This window comes from Mus caroli, chromosome 2 (assembly GCF_900094665.2).
Source record: "Mus caroli chromosome 2, CAROLI_EIJ_v1.1, whole genome shotgun sequence".
Classification (NCBI taxonomy): Eukaryota; Metazoa; Chordata; class Mammalia; order Rodentia; family Muridae; genus Mus; species Mus caroli.
Window position 1 is genome coordinate 14,495,407 of NC_034571.1, and position 24,741 is coordinate 14,520,147.

The 24,741-nt window shown below is 47.0% G+C and overlaps 2 protein-coding genes and 1 long non-coding RNA gene across 3 annotated transcripts; all 3 read right to left on the reverse strand.

Annotated features, from left to right (window-relative positions):
• Positions 1–1,572: 1,572 nt before the first annotated feature.
• LOC115029060 lies at positions 1,573–2,637 on the reverse strand. The gene is made up of 2 exons (XM_029469208.1): positions 2,131–2,637; positions 1,573–1,949 (listed from the first exon to the last, which is right to left on the reverse strand). The coding sequence occupies exons 1-2, from the start codon at positions 2,366–2,368 to the stop codon at positions 1,813–1,815; spliced, it is 375 nt and encodes a 124-aa protein (XP_029325068.1). The 5' UTR covers positions 2,369–2,637; the 3' UTR covers positions 1,573–1,812.
• Positions 2,638–10,433: 7,796 nt separating this feature from the next.
• Positions 10,434–11,488, reverse strand: LOC110290335. Its single transcript, XR_002377420.1, has 2 exons — positions 11,316–11,488; positions 10,434–10,851 (listed from the first exon to the last, which is right to left on the reverse strand). It is a non-coding gene; the product is annotated as an uncharacterized LOC110290335 (long non-coding RNA).
• Positions 11,489–15,770: 4,282 nt separating this feature from the next.
• Skida1 (SKI/DACH domain containing 1) lies at positions 15,771–22,247 on the reverse strand. The gene has a single exon (XM_021156974.2). The coding sequence runs from the start codon at positions 22,072–22,074 to the stop codon at positions 19,357–19,359; it is 2,718 nt and encodes a 905-aa protein (XP_021012633.1). The 5' UTR covers positions 22,075–22,247; the 3' UTR covers positions 15,771–19,356.
• Between the last annotated feature and the right edge of the window lie 2,494 nt (positions 22,248–24,741).

Below are 24,741 nucleotides of genomic sequence, written 5' to 3' on the forward strand. Positions count from 1 at the left end.
CGCCGGGCTCCCTGCTTGCCTAAGTCTCCCCCTGCAATCCAAAGCGCAGATCAATTTCCCTCTTTACCAGTAGGACAGCTTTTTCGTTGAAAAGTGGGGGGAGGAGGGGCACGACAAGGAAAAAAGAAAAGGAAGTGTGCTCGCATGTTAACTTGGTTTTCCCCCCCTCCATGTGCTTCCAAATTAAAAAGTGGCCTCTTAGGCGACAAGCCTGCGGTTTTCACAGTGTAAAACGGATTAGTGGGCAAGCTCCTGCCCTTCTCGACTTTCGCTTGCGGTTTGCAACCCCCATGGCGGGTCTGACCCGGAGGCACCTGCCCAAGCGAGCTTTGCCCGCAGCTGCCTAGCGTGTGGACTCCGCTTCTCAGGCGCTAACACCCACCCCAGGGACCATCGGCCATCCACCCGCGGGGCGGTTCCCAGGCCCAGTGCCCAGGGGGAGGGGAGTTCCCACGGTGTGAATTATCCGCATACTCAAAGCCAGCAGCCGGCCTTCAAGCCCGGTGCGTTCCAGTCCCGGCTCTCCTCCGCCGCTCCCGGGTCATGGGTGTGCCATAGTCCAGGGACAGTCTGCAGCCCCATGCTCCCAGGCGCCAACCGAGAGGGAATAGACTGAGACCTCGCGGAACTTTACTTGCTCATTCATAGGGTTTCCTCCAAGAAGCTGAAGTTCGTGGAGGACACTTCCAAGAGTTTTCATATGTTTATCAGTCGATTCAAGAAAGAAAGAAGAAAAAAAAAGTATAGGATAACACCGAGCAGAGGTCGCTGAAGGCGCAAGACGTGGATCCCACACAGGCTGGACGCGTGGTCCAGTCCTATAGTACGTGCACCTGTTCACGAATTTGCTGGGAATGAGAAGATTCCGAGATTGGCCAATCTCATCCCATGCTCACAGTCACTTACGTATAATAAAGAAAAGTCAAAGTTTGCTTTCCAGTTATAGAAAGGCCTTGAAGCAAGATTTAGGCATCCTTACACTGCTGGGAAATATCAATGTGACTTGTCGATCCACAGTGGGACATCCAAAGAAGAGGTTCTGCAGATGGTGGGGCCAAGGGTCCAGAAAATAGCATCAGTGAGGGACAGACTCCGGGATTCTGGTCCGTCAGGCCCGTTTCGCTTGGAGGACCCTTGCGCACGGGGGTGAGGCGAGAACTACCCACCTCCACCCACATTCACTAGCATGATAGATTATCAGGCAGTTCCACCTTAAGAGTCCCGGAGCGCCCGGCTGCGGAGATCCCTGGCACCTGCAGGGGGCGCTGGTGCCTCGCGGTTCCTCCCGCGCCAGGGCACAGCAGGCTCTGCAGCTTCCAGGCCTTAGTCCCCGGAGGGGGTGGGGACCCTAGGGAAGGAAGGGCGCGGGTGCGGCCGCTAGGTAAGGAACCCGAGACCTCCAGGATTGAAAAACAGCCTCAACGAGGCGCTAGCCGCGAGGAGCTTTCCGTCATTCGGGCCAGAGAGGAAGTGCAAGCAGGCGCCCTTCCCTGCCCCCACCGCCTGCCTTCCTGCGTCCCTCCACCTCCGCTCTCCGACCCCGGCCGTGCTTCCCAGACCCTTTGTTCTCCAGGTTGGGAGCAGCTGGATGGGTTCCCCGGGGAGGAGGTGTCCCCGCTGCACGTGGAGGGGAAAGGATTGTCCCCAGGCTTCCGACCCTCAGTTCTCGCCTTTAGAGTCCCCTGAGCCCCACCGCCCTTGACTTGGGCAGCTCCGTGCGGGCTTTCCCGCCTCTCTTTCCACGTCGCAGCCTCCCGGGTCTCCAGGAAGAGGAAGGGTAAAGACTGACGCCAGGGGTTAGAGAGACCACGTCTACTTCCAGGCGCTGAGAAACTCCTGGGACTCGTTTGGGCCTGAACCCACAGCGCCCGCCGCAGGTCGCAGAGGACATCCTCGGACCTTGGGCGCATGGTCCCAGCACAGCCTCTCTTCGTGAGGACCCCAGAGCCCTAGAAGGGAGAATGGGACATTGTATGTCGCGCCCAGGAGTCTGATTGCAAACGAACGCCCTCTCCACCCCACCCTCGGCGGTGCCACCCGCGTCGCCCCTCTGCTGCGCGTGACCCCAAGGGCTTGGGCGATTGTGTCTCCCTGAGTACAGTTACAATTGTGTTCGGCTTAATTTCTTACTTGTTTGAAGGCGTCGCGGAGTAAAGCGAGGGGAGCAGGATGTGGGGTGGGGGAGGGGAGCTAGAGCGCGAAACTGTGGGGGAGGGGAGGGCAATTGCACAGTGAAGGGTCCCGTGTCCGAGGTGACCAGGCAGCACTGCTCATCCAGGCCCAGGATCTGGGCCCAGGAGCCGTAGCCCGGCGGAGCTCTCCCCAGCCTCCGCCCTGTGCACGAATCTCCGCAGACTGCAATCCTCATTCCTCGCACTCCAGCACGTTTGCTCTCGGCCAGGTTGGGGGAGGGTTCCGTACCAGCAGGGTGTCACCAAGTAGGTGCAGCGGCTGGAGTAGCTGCTCGGCCTGTGGATGTAGGCTCCAGGCTTACGGGAGGCCCCCTCCCGCCTCTTGGCTTGACCCAGGTCCTCACTGGCTGGTCTAAAGGCGCGCTAGCACTTCTCTCCGCAGCGGGTTCCGGGGGACACACCCCGTCCCCACCCCTGAGAGCTGGCGGCCAGCTCGGTATGCCAGGCGGCCAGACGGGCGCCCTGCCAAATTCCGCGTTCCTCTCCAGGAGACGGGGAATTGCGTCCCAGGCTCGGGAAAGCCGGTAGTTCGGGCTTGGGACTGGCTTGCAAAGCCCCCCCCCCCCCCCCGCACCCCCAAGGCGCCAGGGACGCCTCTGCAGGTTGGATTCCTGCTCCGTATCACTTCAATTTTAATTAATCTTTTAAAACACCGCTGTCACGTCGCTTGCAGAAAATTAATCAAACTTGAATCCTTGTTGCATAGCAAGAATTTCGATCCAAGTCTTTTAAAAAGGACTTGACTTTGCAAAGTCACGTCTTTTACAGTTCCTTCATTCCCCCTTTAGCAAGGGAAATACTGCAAAAGTCAGGACATGTTTGCTTCTTTCTGCCTTTAAAATGAAACTCTGCTTATTTCTGATCTTTATTTTCCTATCTTTGAACAAAAAAAGTTAAGCGATAAATTGCCTACCTCTGTTAATTCAAAATATAATTAGTTTGAATGATCTTTGTTTAAGAGCCCAGATAAACTAAGATAATCTTAATTTTAGTGTGACACGACCCCTATTTTTCCTTGTGAATAATGAGAATAAAGAAGTCATTAATTAATACCAAGGTATCTTCATAAAAGATGGTATCTGGTGGTGCTGAGACACTGAAACATTGGTTGTATTAGTAATTGATACTGTATAATTGAACATGAAGATAGTCATCTGTTTTTAACCTCAAAGCTTGGAGTTTATTTGGTGATTACTGAGCTTCTAATAATTTTAGTCCCTTCTTGATGCAAAAATAATTCTTAAGAGTCCCAGTTCCCATGCAACAGAGGCTGCTTGTTAAAGCCCACCCCTCAGAATGACTGTGAAGCTATGCCATGCAGCAACTCTTCCTGTTCCATTATTAGAGGTGAATTTGCACCTCTGCCTTCATGTCTAATCACATTTTCCTTTGCTGTGACTTGCTAAAATACAAGACTATATGTATCTTTGTATTGCTGCTTTGTCTCCTTGCTGTAGTCAATTGACTCAGCTTAATACATGATTCCTAAGACTTTCAATATTTTAAGTTTCTAAGATTTGAAGACGAATTCCATTAAAGAATCAAAATTTTTGTAGAGTGGTTGCCACACACCAGTCTCTGATCAAACCCACAACCTGCATTAGCTCATACCTTTCTGTTATTAAAACTGCAAAACACATTCCCCCTTTCTAACATGAACTGAAAAACAGCTACTGCAGTTTTCTGGGCTAAATTTAGTGTTAGTACAACTTTTGGCCTTAATATAAAATCCTCTCCAAAGTAATAAAGTCTTCCAAATAACAACGGATATTTAGACTCTAACTGTAAAGTGTCTAGTTATTTCTCACCATGAATTTGCTAATGGCCCTGCCTTTTGACCAATCTAAAGGGCTATATGATGTTTTTCTCATATGTACAAAGTTAGGAAAACCCTGTGATATCTTTCTCCAAGCACGTGTCATCCCAAGTAAGTATGAAGTATTTTATACCACATCAATATTCTTAGACTCGACTCTACTCCACCCATCTGAGCATCCTGCTTAATTATCAGCACTAGTCCTGAAACTGTTGGAAAGTGCTTCAGCTTCACTCTTTAATTTCTCCTTTACTACAATTAAAACTTTCGGCCAGTCTATGGTGGTGTAATACTCTTTTCTTGGATCTTATATTTTCCCACTATAATTTAGGCTGAAATGGGATTAAAACAGGATCTAGAGTTCTAATCTCGGTTGGTGTTTTGGTGTATTCACAGTAATGAGTCCTATTCCCTGCGGTCATGAAGCTCCCAAATGCCAATCAAGCAAACTGATTCAGAAATGCCATTGTTCGGCTCCCACGTCACTCGCCTTCCTCTCATTTTATTGAACAATACCGGAGTTCTCTGATCAGTCATTCGGAATATGAGGCATTATCTGGAGAAAATTCACAAAGTGTCTTGATCTTTCTTTGGGAGATACTGTTAAGGGGCTTCCGCAAGGCAGAGAGCTTGTTTATATTTCTATCTTTGGACAGCACTGTGGATAGAAAAAAAAAAAAAAAAAAAAAAAAAAAAAAAAAAAAAAAAAAAAAAAAAAGCAAGGAATACCTCCTGAAAGAAAATCATGCCGTAAATCCGTCAAAAATTAATTCAGTCCAGTCGAATGTTACATTTCTATTTTCGTGTTGTAAGAGTGCTTATTTGTCATCTAAGAAAGTATTACAGGGCGGGGTTCAGTTGACATGCCCCCACATCCAATCAGGTTTCACCCATCTAATAATACTGATGTGTTTACACTAGTTAACTAAGAATTTATTTGGGAACTGGGAAGAACTAAGCTTCACTAGGAAGCTTTCTCCCCTGCCCACTCAGGGAACCTCTACCCAGAACTCACTCGCTTTTCCCAGTCACAATTCTGGGTCATTCGTGCCTGTGTCCCTGCCCTGAGACAATTCCCAAAGCTGAAGGCGTCTATAGTGTTACCAGCTCCAAACAGCCCAAATTAATAATCAACTTAATTCATGGAGGACTCGAGCCTTTATCCTCAGTTCCCTGAAGGCAGCGGGTATGGAGCCCGGCTCCTGCGAGCATTTCCTTACAGGGAAGCAGGCCTGCAGGGACAGATGTCAGGGGAAAAGCGATCGATGGCGACTTTCACCTACAGGGTTATGGGTAAGGAAGCAGGAATCAACCCTCTAACTATGGGTTCTCAGATCGGAATTCATGCAAACGCGACAGCCTCGCAGGCTCGGGCTACTTGCAACACCCTTTTGCCACACGCACACGGCCCGCGCGTCTTCCGCGCACACTTCGAGCAGAGGTGACAAGTGAAGGCCGCAGAGGTGGGGACAGAAGGTGGAGCCACTCTCGGAAGGGTCGTGATCGATCAATTTAAAGTAAAAGATTTTTTTTTTTTTTTTAAATTCCAGGCTCCCCTTCGGAGGAGAGAGGGAAAGCTTCCCGCGGCCTTCCTGTCCTCGCTACCCGGGGCTTCTGAGCAGCGGCATGGAGGTCTCGGAGGCTGTTAGTCCGACCCGGGGCCCCTGGCTGCAGCCGGCTCCGCAGGGAGGCTGAGCATCCCCGGGAGGATCCGGTTTCCCCGGCGCTAACGCCCGCGCCGCACGCGCTTTTCCCTTTCTCAGCAAGCGGGAAAGGCCTGCTCTCTCCGGGAGCTGAAAGCCGGCGGCCTGGAGGCACCAAGGGCTTGCAGGAAACCCGAGCTCCCTGCGACCAGCTCTGCGAGAAGGGGCGGGGGAGAGCCCAGCAAGCCGCCCGGGAGGCTGGCCGTGCGAATTCCTGAGGAAAAGCCCCTCTGGAAGAAGTCAGACTTCTGCCCCTCCCCCGTCCTTCCTTCTAGTTGTCTCCGCTCCACCCTGCCCTGCTCTCACCTGCGACCTGGCTGAGGGCTTAGCCCCTCACCTCACCCAACCCCATCCTTCAGTTCCATCTCCTCCTTGACCTTTCTGAGGCCTGGGCCAGGGTAGCCAGGGTGTTGCAGAGGAAATGAAATTGTTCTGGAGATTACAGTGGGGCTTTTGGCTAGGCTCCCTACCCACCCACCCCTCTTTCTCCTGCTTCCACGTTAAGTACCAACTTGTATCTCCTTTCACAAGAATAGACAAATTTTCTCGCTGATTTGCAGTTTTGCAAAGTTCGACACACAGACCAGTGAACCTTAAGCGCCCTTGTGCGGACACACATTGTAGAGATTTGTCACGAACTCTCGGCAGCGATTATAATGACAGGTGAATCCAGCAGCCCCAGGGGGAACATGACCAAAGTCTAAGACTTACAATAGGTTAGGGACCCAACGACTCCTCAGACACTTCAAGCAACAGGTACCTATACCAAGCAGGCTTTGGAGAGTCCAGTCCAGAGCCTTGGCCCTGGACTCAGTAGGTGTACCACAGTGACCAGAGACTAAAGGCCCCCACCACGTGTCTTCCCCTGGGAGATGCCTTCTCTCCAGATTTCTCCAGAGTCACATAACACCAGAAATCTCAGAACTCTCCTCTCTGCCTAGGCACAGGCAGGCCCTGGTTTTGTACATATTCTTACATGATTCAAAATAGAGAGGAAGATGGTGAAGAAAAGAGACCGAAGCAAGCAGAAAGGGACCAGCGTACAAAAATAAAAGATGGGATTCACAACAGCTCTTTCTTACCCAAATGTCCCCCAATTCAGTCTTCCCCACATTCAGGAAGAGATACCCGGCCTCAGTAACTACCTCCTCGAGGTCAAGTCCCTGAGTGACATTTCACACCTGAACCTGGTTGAACACAACCTTAAGAGAGGAAGGAGCCATGTAGCTTAAGAGAGATAAACAGCTTTATGGGGCATAATAGCCTCCCTGTAGCTGCTCTGCTCTTCACAGAAAGCCTGGGAGATTCAAGCTGCAGGAACCTAAGTGCTCTGTTACACAACCAGTCTCAGCCTTAACCCACCATGTTCAGCCCGAATTAGATTGAAAGAAATGAGGAAGCTTAGGGTTCCTTCTCCTGCCTGGTCTGTTCCATGATGAGGAGATGCACTCACAGAAATACAGCTGGTCCTTAGGGCCATGTTTGCAAGTGAGAGCTAGTCATCACTGTGATGAATACAAGACTAGACCACTTATGATGTAGAATTTGTGTGTGTAGGGGGGAGCAGGGTGCCAGAGAGGTCTGCTTCTGCCCAATGCAGAAATTCAGCTTGATTCGGACCTTCTAATAGATGTCTGTGTCTGGGTTATCAAGGAATGCTAGTGTGTGTGTGTGTGTGTGTGTGTGTGTGTGTGTGTGTATGTGTGTGTGGCATTTCCAATGCCCAGTTATCACATAAAGAACTACGTAAAGAGAAAGCATCTTATAGGGAAAGAGACGCTGGAGCATCCCCAGCGCACCATCTGAGGAACTCTTCCTCATTAAAGAAATCCTTTGTATAGTGCTGTGTTTCTTTCCTAGATTTGTAGCCTGGCCACACTGAAGGAGGAGGCAGCTGCTATCACTGCTGCTGCTGCTGCTGCTGCTGTTGCTGCTGCTGCTGCTGCTGCTGCTGCTGCTACCTGCAGGCATCCAGCAATGTGTCCTTAGCAGCAGACTTGCTGTCCCCAGTGTGTAAGGCCCAGGCTTTGCCCATTAGTCTGTGACTGAAAACAATCCCCCTGCTCCAAGCAGCCTCCACAATGACTACCCCAAATCCCTAAGCAGATTCCTGGACTTGGAGAGAGAACAGCTCAGGGCATGAGGATCTAAATGCAAGAGTCCTACTCAATTTGAAAACCAGTAATAAAATCATGTGTGGTAGCAGGTATCTGTGCCTATATGTATGACAATTTCATACTTTTCTTCCTAGAATGACACTGAAAATATTTTTCTCCTACATAACAGGAAATGCGGTTTTCACATCTTGGTATAGTAGACCAACCTTCTGCTAACCGTATTGTGTATTTTCCCCCCTTCGATTTTAATGAAAGAAGAATTGTACAAGCCACTGCTTTGTCCCAGAGCTGAAACAAAGACTAACTCACAGGGAAAGCTCTCCAAAATGTCCTCTTCTCTGATTTGGGAGGAAAGCTCAGGGAGTCACCAGCCCATAATTGTGGCTGCTATTTAATCCTCCTTGGTACACAGCTCATCTTTCCACTATGCAGAAGTACCATCGAGATATGACTAACCTTTAGGGTTATATCCCAAACTGGGAGTCTGGGGCTTACATTTGGATTGTCTGGGCCTCTTCTAACCTGAACAAAAAGGATTTGAAGAAAATCACATTTTTCCCTTGCAACAAAGCATTCCTAATCACTTCAGCTTGTTGGTGAATTTTTATTCCCGTGTCCACTTGGGGTATTGAAATCGATCGCTGCAATATTTAATATATTACACTCCTAGGGTCATTGCTCTCCTAAGACGGAATTCTCTCCCTCTTGCCCTCAACTCAGCCTGGCTCCTACCCTCCCACTCCCATCTGTCCGAGGCCCTCTGTTTATCTGTCCACATAACGTCTTTAATTCGCAGCCCACCCAGACAACTTCAGCATGTTTATTCTGTTTTCTTCTAGTATGGACAATTCTGAAAGCTCTGGGCAACAGCACACTTAAGGGAAAATGAGGAGCTTAGTAGATTGGAGAAAATTAACCTGCCACAAACAACCTCATTAAAGAACTGCCTACCAAGAGTTAAGAATTAATAGCAAAATGGATGGGAAAAAAAAAAAAAAAAAACCCTTGAGTGAAGAGACCTTCAACCCCCTTTCCTGAAAGGTGCATAATTTACAGACCAAACCTAACATTGAGTTTTATTTCCCGTTCCTAGTGACCTGTCCCATAACCCTGTAATCCACTGTGGGGGTGTTTTTCCCTTTGGTGCCTTTGGGCTTTTTTTTTCTTTCTTTCTTTTCTTTTCTTTTTAATGAAACCATAGGTTCTCAGATCCAAATGCTTTCTAATATGTACATGTATATATGATATATGTATATATAATTCCATTCACATACAAATATATGTATTTGGTCAAAAATGCACTTACATTGTTTGGGGCCCTTTGATTTAGAAAGGCAGTTTAAGAGACTCCTGGGTTCCCTTTGGGAATTGCTAGATGATTTGAAGAGTGCCCTTAAAAGAATTGTGTTTGGATAGGAGAGGGGGTGGGGGAGTCATGCAGAAAGAAGCATGGAAATCCAGACCGAGGCCATGGTGTAGATTTAGTGTTCTGATGGGGCTCTGGTTTATTTTGTATATGAAGTTCAAATTTAAGTAAAGCCCATGTCTATGGGCTGTAAGTTGCTCTTCTAATGTTTTATTGGGCAGTGTATTCTATATTGGCATTTTATATGCATAATCTCATTTCAGTGCAGAGCTGCATACTAAATCCTGGAGCAAGCAGATGAGAATGCTGTATGGATATTACACTCAATTTCATTGGCTTCAATGAGACTTTGCACATTGCGATTTCCATTGTAATGGCTTATCTTTGGCTAGAATTTTACACATTGACATGCTATTCCTTTGGCCAGGATCCTGAATGAAGAAACCATGTCAACGGCTCAGCCAGCTATAATGATTCCATTCACATTATAGAAGGTAACTGGACTCAATGGTTTATTAAAAGGTTCCTCATTTTCTTTTCCTTAACAAAAAAATTTTTGCACTTTTCTTCCCATTGAAGACCACATTTAAGACCAGTCTTGAAGTATACACTAAAGTTCAGCTCAGAGAGTTGTGGGGAGTTCACAATCAGGGTGCTTTCAGCTCATCTGGAAATCCTTCTGTTGTGTCAGATCTCAACCAGGTCAGACCAACAAGAGATTAATGCAAGTGACAAGATTTTAGAATCCCGGTTACCCACCTGCAAAATAAGTAATATTTCCTCCTCATGTAAGTTTCACAAAATGAGTTATGTTTCCCTTGTATTTTACTGTAATCTCATATTACAACTACAAACACAGGTTGAAATGTTTAAGATAATATTAAATGCTGATAGTTTAGGGAAAGTGGACATTTCATAGATAATTTTTATCAAGAAGATGGTAAGAGTATATGACGAATTTCCTTAGCTTACTTTTTAAAATTCATGATCCATTAAAAATGTAAAAGGATTTTTAAAGGATTTAAATGTTCTTATTATTTTCTTAAACGCATGTGAACAGCAGAACCACTGGACAGTTCTAATGTTAACCAAACTCTTCCACTTAAAAAACACAAAAAACAAAAAAAACCCTTCCTTATTAAAAAAACAAAAAGTGTATTAGTCTTCTCTTTAAAATCAGATAAGAAACACTTGAGCCATAAAGATGTACACTCTTAATTCTCAATCACATACTTTAAGCTTGTTTAAGAAGTCTTTTATTATTAACAGAAAAAAATAAAATTGGCTTTCTGAAGGCCAATTTGCCACATGATGTGTAACACTTGGAACAAAATTAAAAGCACCTCTGTACATTTGCATCTGGCAATGCACTCTGTGTCAGATTCATAGCCGTGTGTGTGTGCGCGCGTGGAATGGAGCTCTTTGGGTGTGGTATACATGCTATTTGCCACACTCAAAGCAGAGCATCTCAGCATTTGGGGGACAAGAGGTTGGGATGCTCTGACCCTTCATCCCAGCAAGAAAGCGCAGCAATGACCACAGCTTCCATACCGCCTCTCTCAACTCTACTGTAAGTCTAGCTCTTCCTTTCTTTCCACCCCAGGAGAAAGGCTTCCACCTGAGGGTGAGGGTTAGGTAGGGGAAAGAATGGGGGGAACTAAGAGGATGGAAAAAGAAAAAAAGGGAAGACAGACAGGAAAAGGGGGAATAAGCCTGTCTATGGCAATTTCTACTATAACATGCAGTTTTTAATTCAAATAGGTGTAGAGATGAAAAAATCTGAATGCTTAGCCTTCCTTTGACCCGCATCTTTGGAAGCAAACTACCCTTTGACATTTTCCCTGCTGATGATCAGGGGATCAGGGTATTCATCTGCAAGGAGGGAAAACAGGGAACTTGAGGAGGATGAGTGTGAGTCATGCTTTTCTTCCTGGCAGATCCAGGAGTCCAGGCCCTTCCAGGGTGTTTCAGAGATTGAGAAGTTTGCCCTTTCAGCCCCTGAGCAAGCTGTAGCCTATGCATTTGTGTGACATCCAACTTTCACAGGAGAGGGGCAAGGTGGCTGCTAAGTTTGGCACAGTCCCTCTTCCACGCTGTGCCTCACCACAGACCATCACTTACCACAGCATTGTGTTTTTTCCTGGAGCTAACCCAAAGGAGGCAAGCACTAAGGATGGAAATTCGCTTCCAGCCTTCCAGTGCCTCTGAATGCTTCTTCAGTAACTTTCCAAGAGAGTTCTGTTGAAATGGTTGGTTTGTCATCTTAGTCAAGAGGATGGTCTCCACACAAATGGTGTTTCCCTCTCTCTTCCTCCCCAGCTTCCGGCCTGGGAAGGCTTTGACAGATCTGTGAGCTCCTTGCTAAGCTGCTACTATTTTAGGGTCTAAGTCTACTAAGTCTCTATCCAATAGGGTTAAACACAGACATATTGATAGCTCTGATTAGAAGAGTGGCTCCTTCTGGAGAACCTCAAAGCTTTTCTTGACTCCCAGTTCCTCCGGGGACAGAACAAGAGTCTTTTGTCTTCTTCCAGACACCTAACCTGAAGGAAGACTCAGACATGAGCTTCAAAACTGGGATATTGTAATGCACTATAAACCTAGATTCTTTGGTGGTTTTTCTTAGATACTTCTTTTCAGACTACCTGTTTGTACACACACACACACACACACACACACACACAGAGAGAGAGAGAGAGAGAGAGAGAGAGAGAGAGAGAGAGAGAGAGAGTCTTTATGGGCTGCAAGCTCTTCTAATTCTTGTTCAGAAGCCAATCATGTCTCTGGTCAAACTCACTGTCCTTTGCAACAGGGGACGACTGCTGTCCATCTCCCCTAGTTAGACACCAGTCTATGTGGCTAAGATCCAGGCCATAAAAACCAACCAACCATCATCCAACGAAGTATTGCTTGGCATGTATTGTAACTCTAATATCACACAGATCTAGAAATCCTGGGAGCCAAGTGTTGGCTGCTCCCTCACGAGTGAAATATTAAGTTGGGCAAAGGTTTGTGGAGCATCCACTAGCCCACTTCTAAGTGCTACTGTTAGGTCTTAGAAAAATAAGGTGAGGAGATCAGCATGAAGGGTGGTGACAGGGTTTGGCACCACTAATTTGGGGGTCGTGTTTTTCAAAGCAAACCAAGTGATCTTTAGGTAAAGCCAAATACACAGGAGGAAAGCATCCTGTTTTGAGAGAGGCAGGAAGTGTAGATGCACAGCTATAACCTGTGAGTGTGTTAATTACTCAGGAAAAGGGCTTGGGAGCCCAAGGCTTGAATTTGGTGAATTCATGCAATTTGGAGCATTCCGACTTAGTATTGATCCCTAAACTCAATTTTGAAAGCAGCCTCCACCGCAGATGTGTGGGTTGTGTTATCCCAGTATTTGTGCGCATCGATTGACTAAAATAAAATGCCTCATACTCTCCGCAAAGAAGGAAGAATCAGGGACAGTCACAAGAGGAATAGCAGAAAGTGCATAGTTAATATGGGTTGTACGCCAATCCGCGAAACAAGTGCTCTAAACCCAGGGGGATTTCATGGACTAGCTAATTTGGTGAGAGCGAGAGTGCGGAAGGAAGCAGGGCCAGCTAAGAAGGGAAAGGAAGATAGCTAAACACAGGGTTTCTCCCTCACTGGAATTAACATTTCCCTGTGATTTGCATCAGCTAATGTCCAAACCCTCACAGTCCACCCAAGCCAGGTTTTCTGACACCAGTGGAGGCTCAAGAAAAAAAAAAATCTGCTTTTTTTCTAGCTGTAGTGTCAGAGCGAAAGGTTGCAAGGCAGGCGTCAGGCTGCTTTTCCCTTGGACCCACCAGGTCCTAAGACCCTGGAAAGGCCGCGGGACCCAGCCCTGGAGGCACTGTCTGCCTGCCCCTCAGCCCTCTCAGGGCCAGCAGGACCCGTGGAATTCTGTCCTCAAAGTTCTAGAAATGAACCCAGCACCTGCCTGGTTTGGGCCATTCAGGTTCTTGGTCCTAACTGGCTGGACAGGGACTGGGAGGTGACCGGAAGAGGAGATAGGAACATTTCATCTTAGATTAAAGAAATTATTTTTCCATGTTAAACAAACAGAACCAAACTTCTCCCTCATTTCTCTCATTTTCTGAATCCCTTGCAGGTTTCTAATGAAGAGACTGTGTGTGTCACCGCTCATAAGAGAGAAAAAAGAGGGAGGGAAGGAGAGAGCTCTTTAAACAAAAGACAAGGAGGCCCAAGTAGGGGCCTGGAGCCGTCCCCGGAGCCTGCTCAGGCTGAAGACCCTCCAGTTCCCCGGCTGGGCTGGGCAGGCGTTTCGGAGAGGTTCTGCCACCGAGGCGGAACGGGCCGGCGCTCGCGCTTCCCGCGGCTGGAGAAGAACTAGAGACAAAGCCGGGATCCAAGGCCTTCCAGCGAGGCTCCAATCAGCGGCCGCCCGGAGCTCGCTCGCCAGCGGGCGAGGCGCGACCCCCTGCGGGCTGTGACTAGGGAGGGGAGCCCAGGCCCGGACTCGGCCTTCCAGCCGCCCTGGCTAGCCCTGGCTAGCCACGTTCCCCCGGTCGCACTCAGCCAGCTGCTCTCGGGTGCTCACGAGTTCAAAACACACTCTCTCGTTAATTAAAAGCTGGGTAGTCTTGTCACTTTCTTTCCTAGCCAAGGAAGCGCCTCGAGAAGTCCCCGCAGTCCTCTTGGCCCTCGCGTGAGGCTTTGGAGGTCGAGCGGCCATTTACTGCCCTCTGATTGCGCCGAGGCCCAGGTTAGCTCATAAAGGCTTTCACACTCAACAATGGGGCTTTTCTCAACAATTAACAAGAAACAACATAATAAAGCCATTTACAAAGACCTTGCTATTTACTATAAATTAGGCACTCTTTAAGAGACCAGTGCGTAATTTCACACACTTTACAACTGGGGCTGCATTTTAAACACCAGGGAAAACAAGCTTGTTGCACTTTCCTGTGACCTATGCGCGGAGCACCTCTGTTTCCCTCTTCCCCAGGAGCAGCTTTGTTTGCATTGCTGCACTCCAACCTCCCAGCCCAGGGTGGTTTTCCAGGTCACTGTCTCACGTTTCCCGTTTCCAGGTCATCATTCCACTTGCAGATGCACTGAGAGAAGTTCCAAGGGATGGGAACCACGGAGCCAAAGCGGGCAGGCCTGGCCCCAGGTTACTCCCACGCTAGGAGCTGCCCCAGGCCTGGCTAGCGTGCTCCCTCCCCACACGCTGGGCCTCTGCTCCTGAGCCTCTTCCCAAGAAGAGATCGCAGCCATGTTGGCCCAGTCCCTTTGCCACTTGCCTCTCACAAGCGCATTTTGGAGGCCTCAAAATCCGCAAAGCGATGCAAAGATCTGGGTCCCTTTTGCCTGGGGAGGAGGAATGAGAGCAGGCAAGAAGGTGAGAAATATAGGACTGCAAGTGCAGGGATGGCGATGACTTCAGGACACACAAAAGAAGTGCAAACTGGGGGGGGGGGAGCAGGCCAGTTTCTGATGGGCTGGGGAGAAGGCCCTAGGTGGCCGACGCGCGCAGGATGAGGTGCAGGCTCTTCTGCCTGGAGGAGCGAAATCGTCACACGATCAGAGGAGAGCATGATCTAGGCGGGAAAAAAGTCACAAAGAAATATGTTTGCCACCATGCAAAATGGCGGCACTTAAACATCTTTTTTTGGTGATGATGGTGGCCCTGGTCGAAGAACTCAGGGATGCTCTGGGTCAATAAAGTGCCCAGAGCTCGGTAATTGCGGAGAGCAACCCTGGCCACCCCGTCAGCCCTTTGCCTGCAGCCTTTGGCCGGCTCCAGAGTTCCTGGTCTCTCCTTTCAGGCCCATAGGCCTGAAGCCCGCGCCAGCAGCCCCTGGCCACTGACCCCTGTTTACAAACACAGCCTGGGGGCGGGGTGGGGCCGGCCTGAGCGCGGGCTTGAGGGCTGGAAGGGAGGCTGTGCACTGCCGAGGACGCCACCAGCAGAGAGGAACCAGGAGTTGGTGCGGGAGAGCGGGCCCCGGCAGCTGGAAAGGACTGAAGGCCTTGTTTTTGAAACTGTCAATTCCCTCAACCCCTATTGTGAGGGCTTCATGCAAAACATCTCAGGCCTTTTAAAGTAGGAGCTTGTGAGGCCTCCACTGTTTGAAAAGGAGCTAGAGTAGCAGGGGCCTAGGGCATGGGCAAAGACTGATAGCTGCCTCCCCCCTTCCTCTTTTCCATTTTTTTAAAGCAAAAGAGGGCCTGCTAAACAGGTAAAATTCGGCCCTTCCCCACCTCCTGGATATGCCTTACATACCCAACCCCTAGGCTGGTTTGCAGAATGCCCTTTGGCCTAGGGAGCAAACCATAGCCCACAGCAGAAGGAAGGGTTTTTCCTCACAGGGAAAAGGAGAGTCCTGGGGATAACAGGGGTGACAGGGTGGATTCCTGAAAGTAGGTGCCCTGTTTTCTCCTTGCCAATTTATTGAGCTTAGCTGATGGGGAGCCTTGAATTTTTGTTTTCTCCTTCCTGTTTTGGTCCTGGGAAACCCCTTTCTCCACATGTACTTTTCAACAGGAAGATGTTTTCAAGGTGAAGCAAGTCACGTTTCTTTCTTTCATAGGTGCTGTTTTATTGTTTTGTTTTGTTTTTAAGGAAAATTTCACCGTGGAGTATTTTTGTTTTCTTTGAAAGAAAAACAATGTTTTCGAGGAATTACTTTACCCACATCTTTTCCTGTGTGCAAACAAAACTCCCATTCGCATATCAGTAGAAATTTCCAGCCTAATACTTGTTAGTTAAGAACTTTGAGGAATTTCTAGACCACTGAAAGTCACCCAGATACAAATAAGATAAAACCCCACACATCAGCCCATCTAGTTTGTGTTATTGCTGTTTAGTGGGGGCTCCTTGTTGGTTTTCAAATAAACAACCATTACTGAGATTACTCCACTGTGATCAAGCAAGGCAAGAGCAAGGGACACCCATTCTAAAAAGTAAACAGTTAGGGGGTGGGGGAAAACTATATTTTTCTATAAGGCAGATAACCTGACTGGGAAGGAAAGTACACACATCTCTTTAAAAAATAATTAAATCTTCACTTCACAGGCTTATCAGGAAATTTCCAGTAATAAGTTTGCTTCACCAAAAAATCAGAGAAAGGGATTTCTCTTACACTTTCCCCATGTCTGTTGAGCTAATTTAGACACAGAAATTAGTGGCCCTAGAGCCTTACAGGACTTAAAGGAACAAACCTATTCCCTGAAAACACTCAGATGTACAAATTCAACCTGTCAATGGAGGGAACTTTTGTTTTTCTCTCAGTAAGGCTTAACTTTTGAACAAATGTGACATTTATAGCAGCTGAGAAAGACCTAGAAATTGTCTTTAATCACAAAACAACCCAAATAAAATAAACTGTTCTGGGACTAATTCCCACAGCAGGATGGGAAAGCAGCTGAGGGCTACTAGGAATTGAAAGACTACCTTCTGTTTGCACACTAAGACCTACTATGTGGTAAACTTTCCTGACAGAAACCCCAACTCAGGGTTTGCTGTGGCTAATGTCTTACAGGAACACCGTGGGATAAAATTTATGTTGACTACTCAACATCTTCCCTCTTGATCACTCTGGTATGCCACAGCCCCCATTCTGCTCATTAGCAGCTCCTAGAAGCTGAACCTACTAATTCTCTGAGGATTGGGGACCAAGTGTCCAAGCTGCAGCCTCATATTTTGTCCAAAATTCTATGGAATATTTGTCTTAATTTCTGTTTATCCCATCTTACAATCTTCCACACTCAAGATCTGTAGACTTAAAATAGATTCTCAGTTTATAATTTGGAAACAGTCTGTAGCCACCATGGAAAGTCCTAGTCTAAATGCAGCAGTTTCTGTACTTGAACTTTCTCGTCTTGTCACTAATTAAAGAATGGAAATTACAGACTTCCCCTGGGTGGTGTCATACTTTTTACAGACTGCTTTGCTTTTGTTTTTTGTTTTGTTTTTCTTTATAAAGACAACTCACTGTCCCTAAATTCTTCATTGCCTTCCAAAGAGGAATGGACTCGAGCTCAGAAGCCAGTTCGGATTTCTGGCACTTTTAACTGAGACTATGGACTAGCGTTTGGAAATATATACAAACATGAATTCAAGAATAACATCCCCCAATTTTTCTTTGACCATATCTGTGATTCAAAAAAAAAAAAAAAAATTCCAGTGAGCCTACATCTGGCAACATTCAAGAAGAAAAGGAAGGAAGGCAGTTCAAAGCATCTGTCCACTCCATCCAAATGTATTTGGATGCAGGTATTCTCAGCCTCTGTCCTTTACAACAGGAGGAAAACCACAGATGATACACAGCAATTAGGTCTGAGACCATCCAGAACTATCTGAAACATTTATAGTCAAGAGGAAAATTTCAAAGGGGGTAGGAATTAAAAGGTTAAGGAAAATAAATAGCCGAATTTCCATGAGAAATAATGCTTTAAATTCACACAGTAAACATCTTAGTGGTGTTTTGTTTTGCTTTGTGATTTATGGTCTGTAGATGCAACCTCTTAGACTAAAGATAACCAGGATCTAAGATACATAATTTGGTGATCCAAGAATTACTAGATTCAACTTTCGTTAAAATAACAACTGATCTTTGCTTCACTTTCTTAGATCTGAAACTTTTTAATAGTTGGCCTATAACAAGTTTGAAAAGTTTTTCTGTTATTTGAGAGGAAGTTTGCCAGTGTTGTGCCCAGAACCTGATTGGTCTCATCACAAAGTATTACCACAAAACACTGCACCCAATAAATGCATTTCTTTCAGGCAAAAACATTACAAGTGAAAATGTCAACAAAGCCATTCATTCTTGTTAACCCTTCTTCAATCTGGAATAAGTAGAAATGTATGGAACCAGGAATTTTAAACAGTGTTTTTAATTGAAAATAAAGCTAAAGCATGCTTTTCAACAGTGCAAATTTCCATAATTTTGATTTACTGCTCTCATCTTTACAACACAGTCCACCAGCATGGCCTCACCAAGGGCTAAGACCACTTGCATGTGGAGCTACTTTGATTTTAAGTGCAAATATAGATAGTCACCTCTGATTGTCACTTGCAGTAGAAACTCTCCTGTTCTATACACAGGATGGCCTGAAACAGAAGTTTAGAGAGATGCAGAAAAAAAAAAAAAAAGCATAAGGTAATAAAATCCAAGTGCCTGAGTTCTGATACCAAAAAGCCCTGAAATCAGTTATTTTTCACTTGGGGTATTATGACTCTTTTTCTTGGTTGTATTTACTGCTTGGACACTAGGATGAGTTAGACCATTAAACATCCTGCTATTAAGAGAAATGTTTTAATTGTTTTGAAAGCTTGAAGAGTTATCTTCAGATCAGAAGACAAGCAGGAGCACAGCAAGAGTCATCCTATTTTAAATGTTTGGGTGAGAGCGCAGAAGGGGCTTTTCCAGTTGCAAGGAGTGACTGTAAAGGTTAAAAAAAAAAAGTATTTTTTTTTTACTTCTCACACAATGGGCAGCTTTTAAATCAGCATCCAATCAGGACTCAGACCCCAGTCTTTCCATTAAAAAAAAAAAAAAAAAACCAACAACAACAACAACAACAACAACAACAAAAACCAGTTAAGTGCAACTACTATTGGAAAGGGAATCTGGGTTTAGAAAAAAAAAAAAAGACATCCCACAAATAAGAGCTCCAGAAAATTACATTTGGGCTCACAGAAACTTCTTGCTACCTCATTGTGTAACCATATAACCTAACAAACTTTCACTGAATACCAGTTACACTTTCAGGTCTGAAATCTAGTGCATAAACTTAATGGCTCATTGTAATATTTATTATTCAACCTTTTGACATTTATTTGTAGCAGTTGAATTGAGGTACCGGTGCATTATTAGCATTGAAACAGTAAAGTGTTCCAGCTCTACCATAATAACTGAGTTTTACTTGAGTCTTTAGCCTGAAGTAGTCTGTGGTATGTAAACCAACCCTTCTCCCACCCCTCCCCCACCATAAAAAAAAAAACAACCCGCAATGGGAAAAAAAAAAAAAAGTAATCCGATTTTTGTCTTCAAAATGCGATAAACCAGGACTCCAAAAGGGGTGTAACACCATTAATGGACTTGGTACAAGCCATCCTGTGCAGTTTACAACAAAAGGAAGGTAATATGGTTCAAGAAAATATCTTCCAAAACATTTTTTATGAATTAAATTTCCTGAATTTGTGACTAGGTGGAAGAGGTATTGCAGAACCGCCCAGCTGCCATTTCCATATAGGATGGGCCTTGTGAGGAGGTTGGGAATCCTTAGTGGTGTTTAAGGAATAAGCTGGCCACAAATCCCCATCCTTCCCAATAATGAGTGAAGGTGGACAAGGAAAATTTGCCATGAAATTAAATGGCCTTTTCACTGCTGATGCTACATTGCTGGCTACCTTTTTGCGTCTGTTTAAAACTGTAAAGTCATCCAGTGTTCCTTCATGTGTCTCAGTTTTACCTGTAGGACGAGGGCTTCTAGCTGATTTCAAATTTGGTTTGACTGGAGGTGTCTGAAGGACTGGTCGTTTGCCCAGTACTAGTGTCCGGTAATTTTTTCTCACCCTGGCACCAAATTTATATTCCCCATCCTCAGGTTTTGGAGATCCTAAAGTGCATGAGAGGCCCTGACTCTGAGCCAGTGGATTTAAGGAAGGCGTTTCTTTCTCAGGGCATGCAAAACCTTCCTTGGCTGTGGGTAACAAGGCGCCCTCCTCTTTCTTCTCAGTCATACTGTAAAACTCACCCTCGGTATCATTGCACTCCCACTTTAGCTTATTTGTAATAAGATCAGGTTCATATTCTTCATTAGCACTACTGTCTTCTACTTTGATTTTAATATTGTGCAGAAATGGCAATGTCTTGTCACCTGTGTCAGTGCAGAGACTCTCAGCTTTAGTTGCTGCTGCTGCTGCTGCTGTATCCACTCTGGGATCAGTTTGAGGAGAGGGTAAATCCGTAGCAAATTCAGGACAATGAGGGATTTTGGAATCTTTTCCTGAATTTGCTGTTGTTCCACACGAATCATTATTTAAGAACCTAGCAGCTATTGTGCTGTTTTCTGCACAGTGTGTAGTAGGAGTTGCTTGTAGGCATTTCCTAGCCTCTCGGAGTATTCTTTGTTGTGGAAATACATTGTTTGTCTTTGGGCTAGGTGAAGAGGCCCCCTCTGCCTGGCAGTTAATTGTCAGGTCAGTTCTCTTTACAGTACTGGATATTTCAGAGTGTGGGAATGTAATCTCAGATACCCTATCTTTTCTTATCTCTGGGAAACAACTCCCCAAGCTGGCCGGGCAGTACACCGGAGTCCCTTTGGGAGCCCAGCTCTGCAGACTCCACTCCTCTGGTGACTCGGCTTTGACACTACTCTTGAGGTCGGGAAGTCGGCCGGCATCCTCGAAAGCAGCGGGTTTGGTTGCAGCGGCGGCGGAGGCCAGATGGTACAAGAAGTTGGCCTGCGCCTGCACGCTGGGAGGCTTGCAGAAGCTGGTGCGCCTGAAACGGATGCTCTGCACTGACACTTGGCTGGACCCGGAGCTGGAGTCTGACTCGGTGGACGAATCCTCCTCCTCCGAGCTGATTTCACTGGAATCCGAGGCCCCGCTGCCCCCCTCTTCCTCCTCCTCTTCCTCCTCCTCCTCCTCTCCTTCCTCCTCCTCTTCCTCTGAGGACACCGAGTTGCTGGAGCTGGACAAACTGGAGCCAAAATCCGAGTCATTGGCTGCATGGTCGGAGTAGGAGCTGGACTCGGAGTCGCTGCTACAACTCTCGGGAAAGCTTCCTAGATGGGGTTGCGGCCGGTGGTGATGAGAGGGGTGGTGACTCGGCGTTGGCTGCTGGGCCCGGTGGTGATGGTGATGATGATGGTGGTGATGGTGATGGTGGTGGTGGGGAGGCGGGCAGAAGCTGTTGACCAGATGAAACCTCTCCAAGCAAGTGGCCCCGGCCGCCGCCGCCGCAGCAGCAGCCGCTGCTGCTGCCGCCGCCGCCGCCTTGGCTTTGTAGGATCTAGGCAGCAGCAGCAGGCGCCGGGCTCCGGCGTGAGGCGTGAGCAGGCAGTTCTTGGCGCCCCCGCGCTTGCGCTTGCAGCGGTAAGTCAGGCTCACTGGGCCTCCCGCGCCGGTCGCCGCCTTGGGCTGAGGCCCGGCAGTCTGGTAGTAGGCGGCGGCGGCGGCGGCGGCAGCAGCAGCGGCGGCGGCGGCGGCGGCTGCAGCCGGGTGCTTGCTGCACAGCAGGCTCCGAAAATAAGCCGGGTCCGAGTGGAAGGCGACGTAGTTTCCCTGGAGCTGGGCAGTTTCATAGTTTAAAGAGGATTTGCAAGGCGAGCGAACGATCTCCGGGTAGTGGGAGCCGGGGTATTTGCTAAAAATCTGAGGTAGATGGGCGGCGGGGCGCGCGGCGGCGGCGCCCGGACGCTGGGACTGCGCGCTGATTGGCAGGGGCCGCGCGGCTCCGCTCAGGCCCCGCCAAAGTTGGTGCTTGTCCTTCCAAAAAGCCGGGCGGGGGCTGGCGGCGGCGGCGCGCTCTGGCGGCGGCGCCTTTGTGGCCAGGGCCCGACCGACTCTCCTTCGCTTGGTCTTGAGCACACGCTCGGTTTTGCAGGATGTGTAGAGCGCTTCTACGTCTTCCCGGGAGATGAGCGTGCATTTGGCCGCGTGGAAGGCGATACTGTTGATTGCTTTGAGTTTCCGCAACTCCTCCAGATCGCAGTGGTGCTTTTTCACTTTCAGATGATCCATGCGCTTGTGCACGGTCGTCCTCGGGATGTTTTTCAGCAGATCTGTGAAGACTTGGGAGAGAGCAAACATTTGCTTCCCTTTAATGATGAGGTAGCCGAGCCTCACGCCATCCACCTCTTCGAAACCTGACTTCAGGTCTCCCATCTCGGGCACTAAATGATCCCCACCATTTGCAGTAAATATATACGTGACGCATACATACACATGTATGTATGTTAATCCTCCGCCAGATGCTGCGTGTGTCTCAAGGCATCCTGCTAATAAAATAACAAAGACTGTTATTCCCGGCGAAGGGAGTGCCAAACTCTAGGCGAATTACTGGGGGGCTGGGGGGGGGAGAAAAACCCCAAGAAATTACACTGACTTGATTCTCGCTTTTTTTTTTTTTTTTTTTTTTTTTTTGGTTTTCGTTTTTTTAAAAAAGAGGGAAAAGACCATCCGGTTTCAGCTCTGCCAGTGTGTTGGTCTGAGTCCTCGATGCGGATCAGTACCTGGGCCCCGCTACTCCTTCCTTCTCCATTGGAGCACTATGATAATGGAATGTGAAGGGAGAAAGAGAAAAGAAATGCAGCTGCTATTCCCGCCGCTGCTTTAGCTACAAATAAAATGACAGAGTGAAGTGAGCTCGTCCGGAGACACCTTCATCAATTAATTCCCCTAAAGCCAACGCTGATTGGACACTCCTGACAGGTGATGCAATAAAAATTGATATTCCACCCCTTCCCCCCAAAATCTCCTACTAATTAGCATACCCTTATACTGCCACCTCCCCTCCCAAAGTAAATAATACAGCCGGTATATAAATCTTTCCATTAAACTATCGGAGCTCAGAAACAGCCTGACTCACAGACTTCATCAGAAGCAGTGTATGTACGAGAGAGAGAGAGAGAGAGAGAGAGAGAGAGAGAGAGAGAGAGAGAGAGAACCGTATATTCCCCTTTAAAGAAATACTGCCTATTTTTGCTTTATTTGCATTTTACCGATACAGCTATTATCGTTTCAAAGGAAAGCATTTAAAAAACATTATCAAGCTCAAATAGATATACCCCACCCTTCTTTTCTTTGGAAAATGAAGCTTAAGGGAAAACGTGCAGAATAGCCTGGGAGTGGAGGAGACTGGCTGGGAGCTCCAAAGTTAAACCCTGAGGTGACCCAGCCCAGTACAGACTTACGTTGGCAATTTCTCTCGAGTCCCCCCACCCCCCATGCCCTTTTACAACCAGAAACAAAGTTATTTGACCAAGAAAGCAGTTCGAGGCTCCACCTCAGGAACATGTAACAATTCAATTGGATTTCGCTTCTTTGCTGAGGAGTGGGGCAGGGAGAAGGTGGTTTCTCTTCAGGCCCATAACAAAGCACAGATAAGCCAGAAATGAGTACACTTTCCACCATTAACTAGCCTGGAGTAGAAGTGAGGTCATTCTAGAGTGTCCAGCACAGGCTTGAGCTGGAAGCTTGTCCACAGGTCAGATTTCCAGGGAGCAGCAAAGGGAAGAAAATGGAAGGCTCCCCAAGGTGATTCCAGAAGTTTTACATAAAAACAATGAAAAGAAAGTGCTGCTCTACGGTGCAGACCATTTCAGTGGTTGGTGATGGTTTGGCTGGAGGGTTAGAGGACTCTTCCACGGCTCCCATGTTTCCCCTGTGAAAGCCAGGCATTTGTCTTAACAAAAATCACTTTGGATGAATATCAGTCTGGTTTAACCTCTTAGTCACTAGCATGGCTTGCTGTCGTTTTCAAGGATATCCAAAATATTGCCAAGTGAGAGGAAGGGTCTTTCCACTTGCATTTGTAGGATCTCAGATGGGTGGTTGGCTGCTTTGCAAAATTCAGCAAAATCTTCTTCCGTATTTGTAACTCCAGCATAAATGCAGCCCAGGCACCTACATGTTTCCTCCTTCTCCCAAAATAGACACATCTATGAACTTAAAGAGTAAACGGATATTTCTGAACCTGTAAGAAAAAAAATGCACAATAATTTCTTTCTTCATATTCAAAAGGTCCAGTTTCCCCTGCTGTGATCTGGCCAGCAGGAGTAGGTATGACTAAAAAAAAAAAAGAAAGAAAGAAAAAGAAAAGGAAAAAAGAAAAAAAAGTCTTAAGAAAAATAAACAAACAAACAGAAATCAGACATACAAAAAGGTAGTTCGCTTGACAAGATGAAGTCTCTCGGCCATGGCTCCCCACCCCCACCCTCATCTTCCTTGTAATTTTCCCAGGAATTTTGAAGAGATTGGGAATTTTAAGAAGTACATCCGGAAATTAAGGAAGTCTATTTAAGAGGGTCTGTAACTCAGGAGGTTGGGATTTGAAAAGTCAGCCCTGGACTACTGTAGCTCTCAGCACAGATGTAATCGCCGCTCTTCAACTTAATCAATGTGTGTACAAACCGCGATGTCTAGTTCTTGCCTTTGAAATCTAAGGCTAGCATTTCCATCCAAGAAATCAGAGCTACAGTAAATTACATTTTTGTCCCTTGAATGAGGGAAGGACCATTGAATGGATCTCGTGATATTTCAGGCTTTAAACGTAACCGAGAGGCAGCAATGAACAATGCCTCGTCACAGCTAATACCATCCACCGACTTGGCTTTCTTTGCATCTGGTTCTACCACACTGAGTTTTTCTCTTTCACTTTCACAGGAGGCCAAATGCACAAGCTTTAAGCAGAAATCTAAGTTTCCAGGCAAAGCAAATACTGGTGTTTGTTGTTTTAAAGTTGAATGACCAGAGCCTTTCTATTGCCAACAACAGTGTTTTAAAATTCCTCCTGATGCACTTATATAGTGCCAGCCCTCTCCATCCCACCCA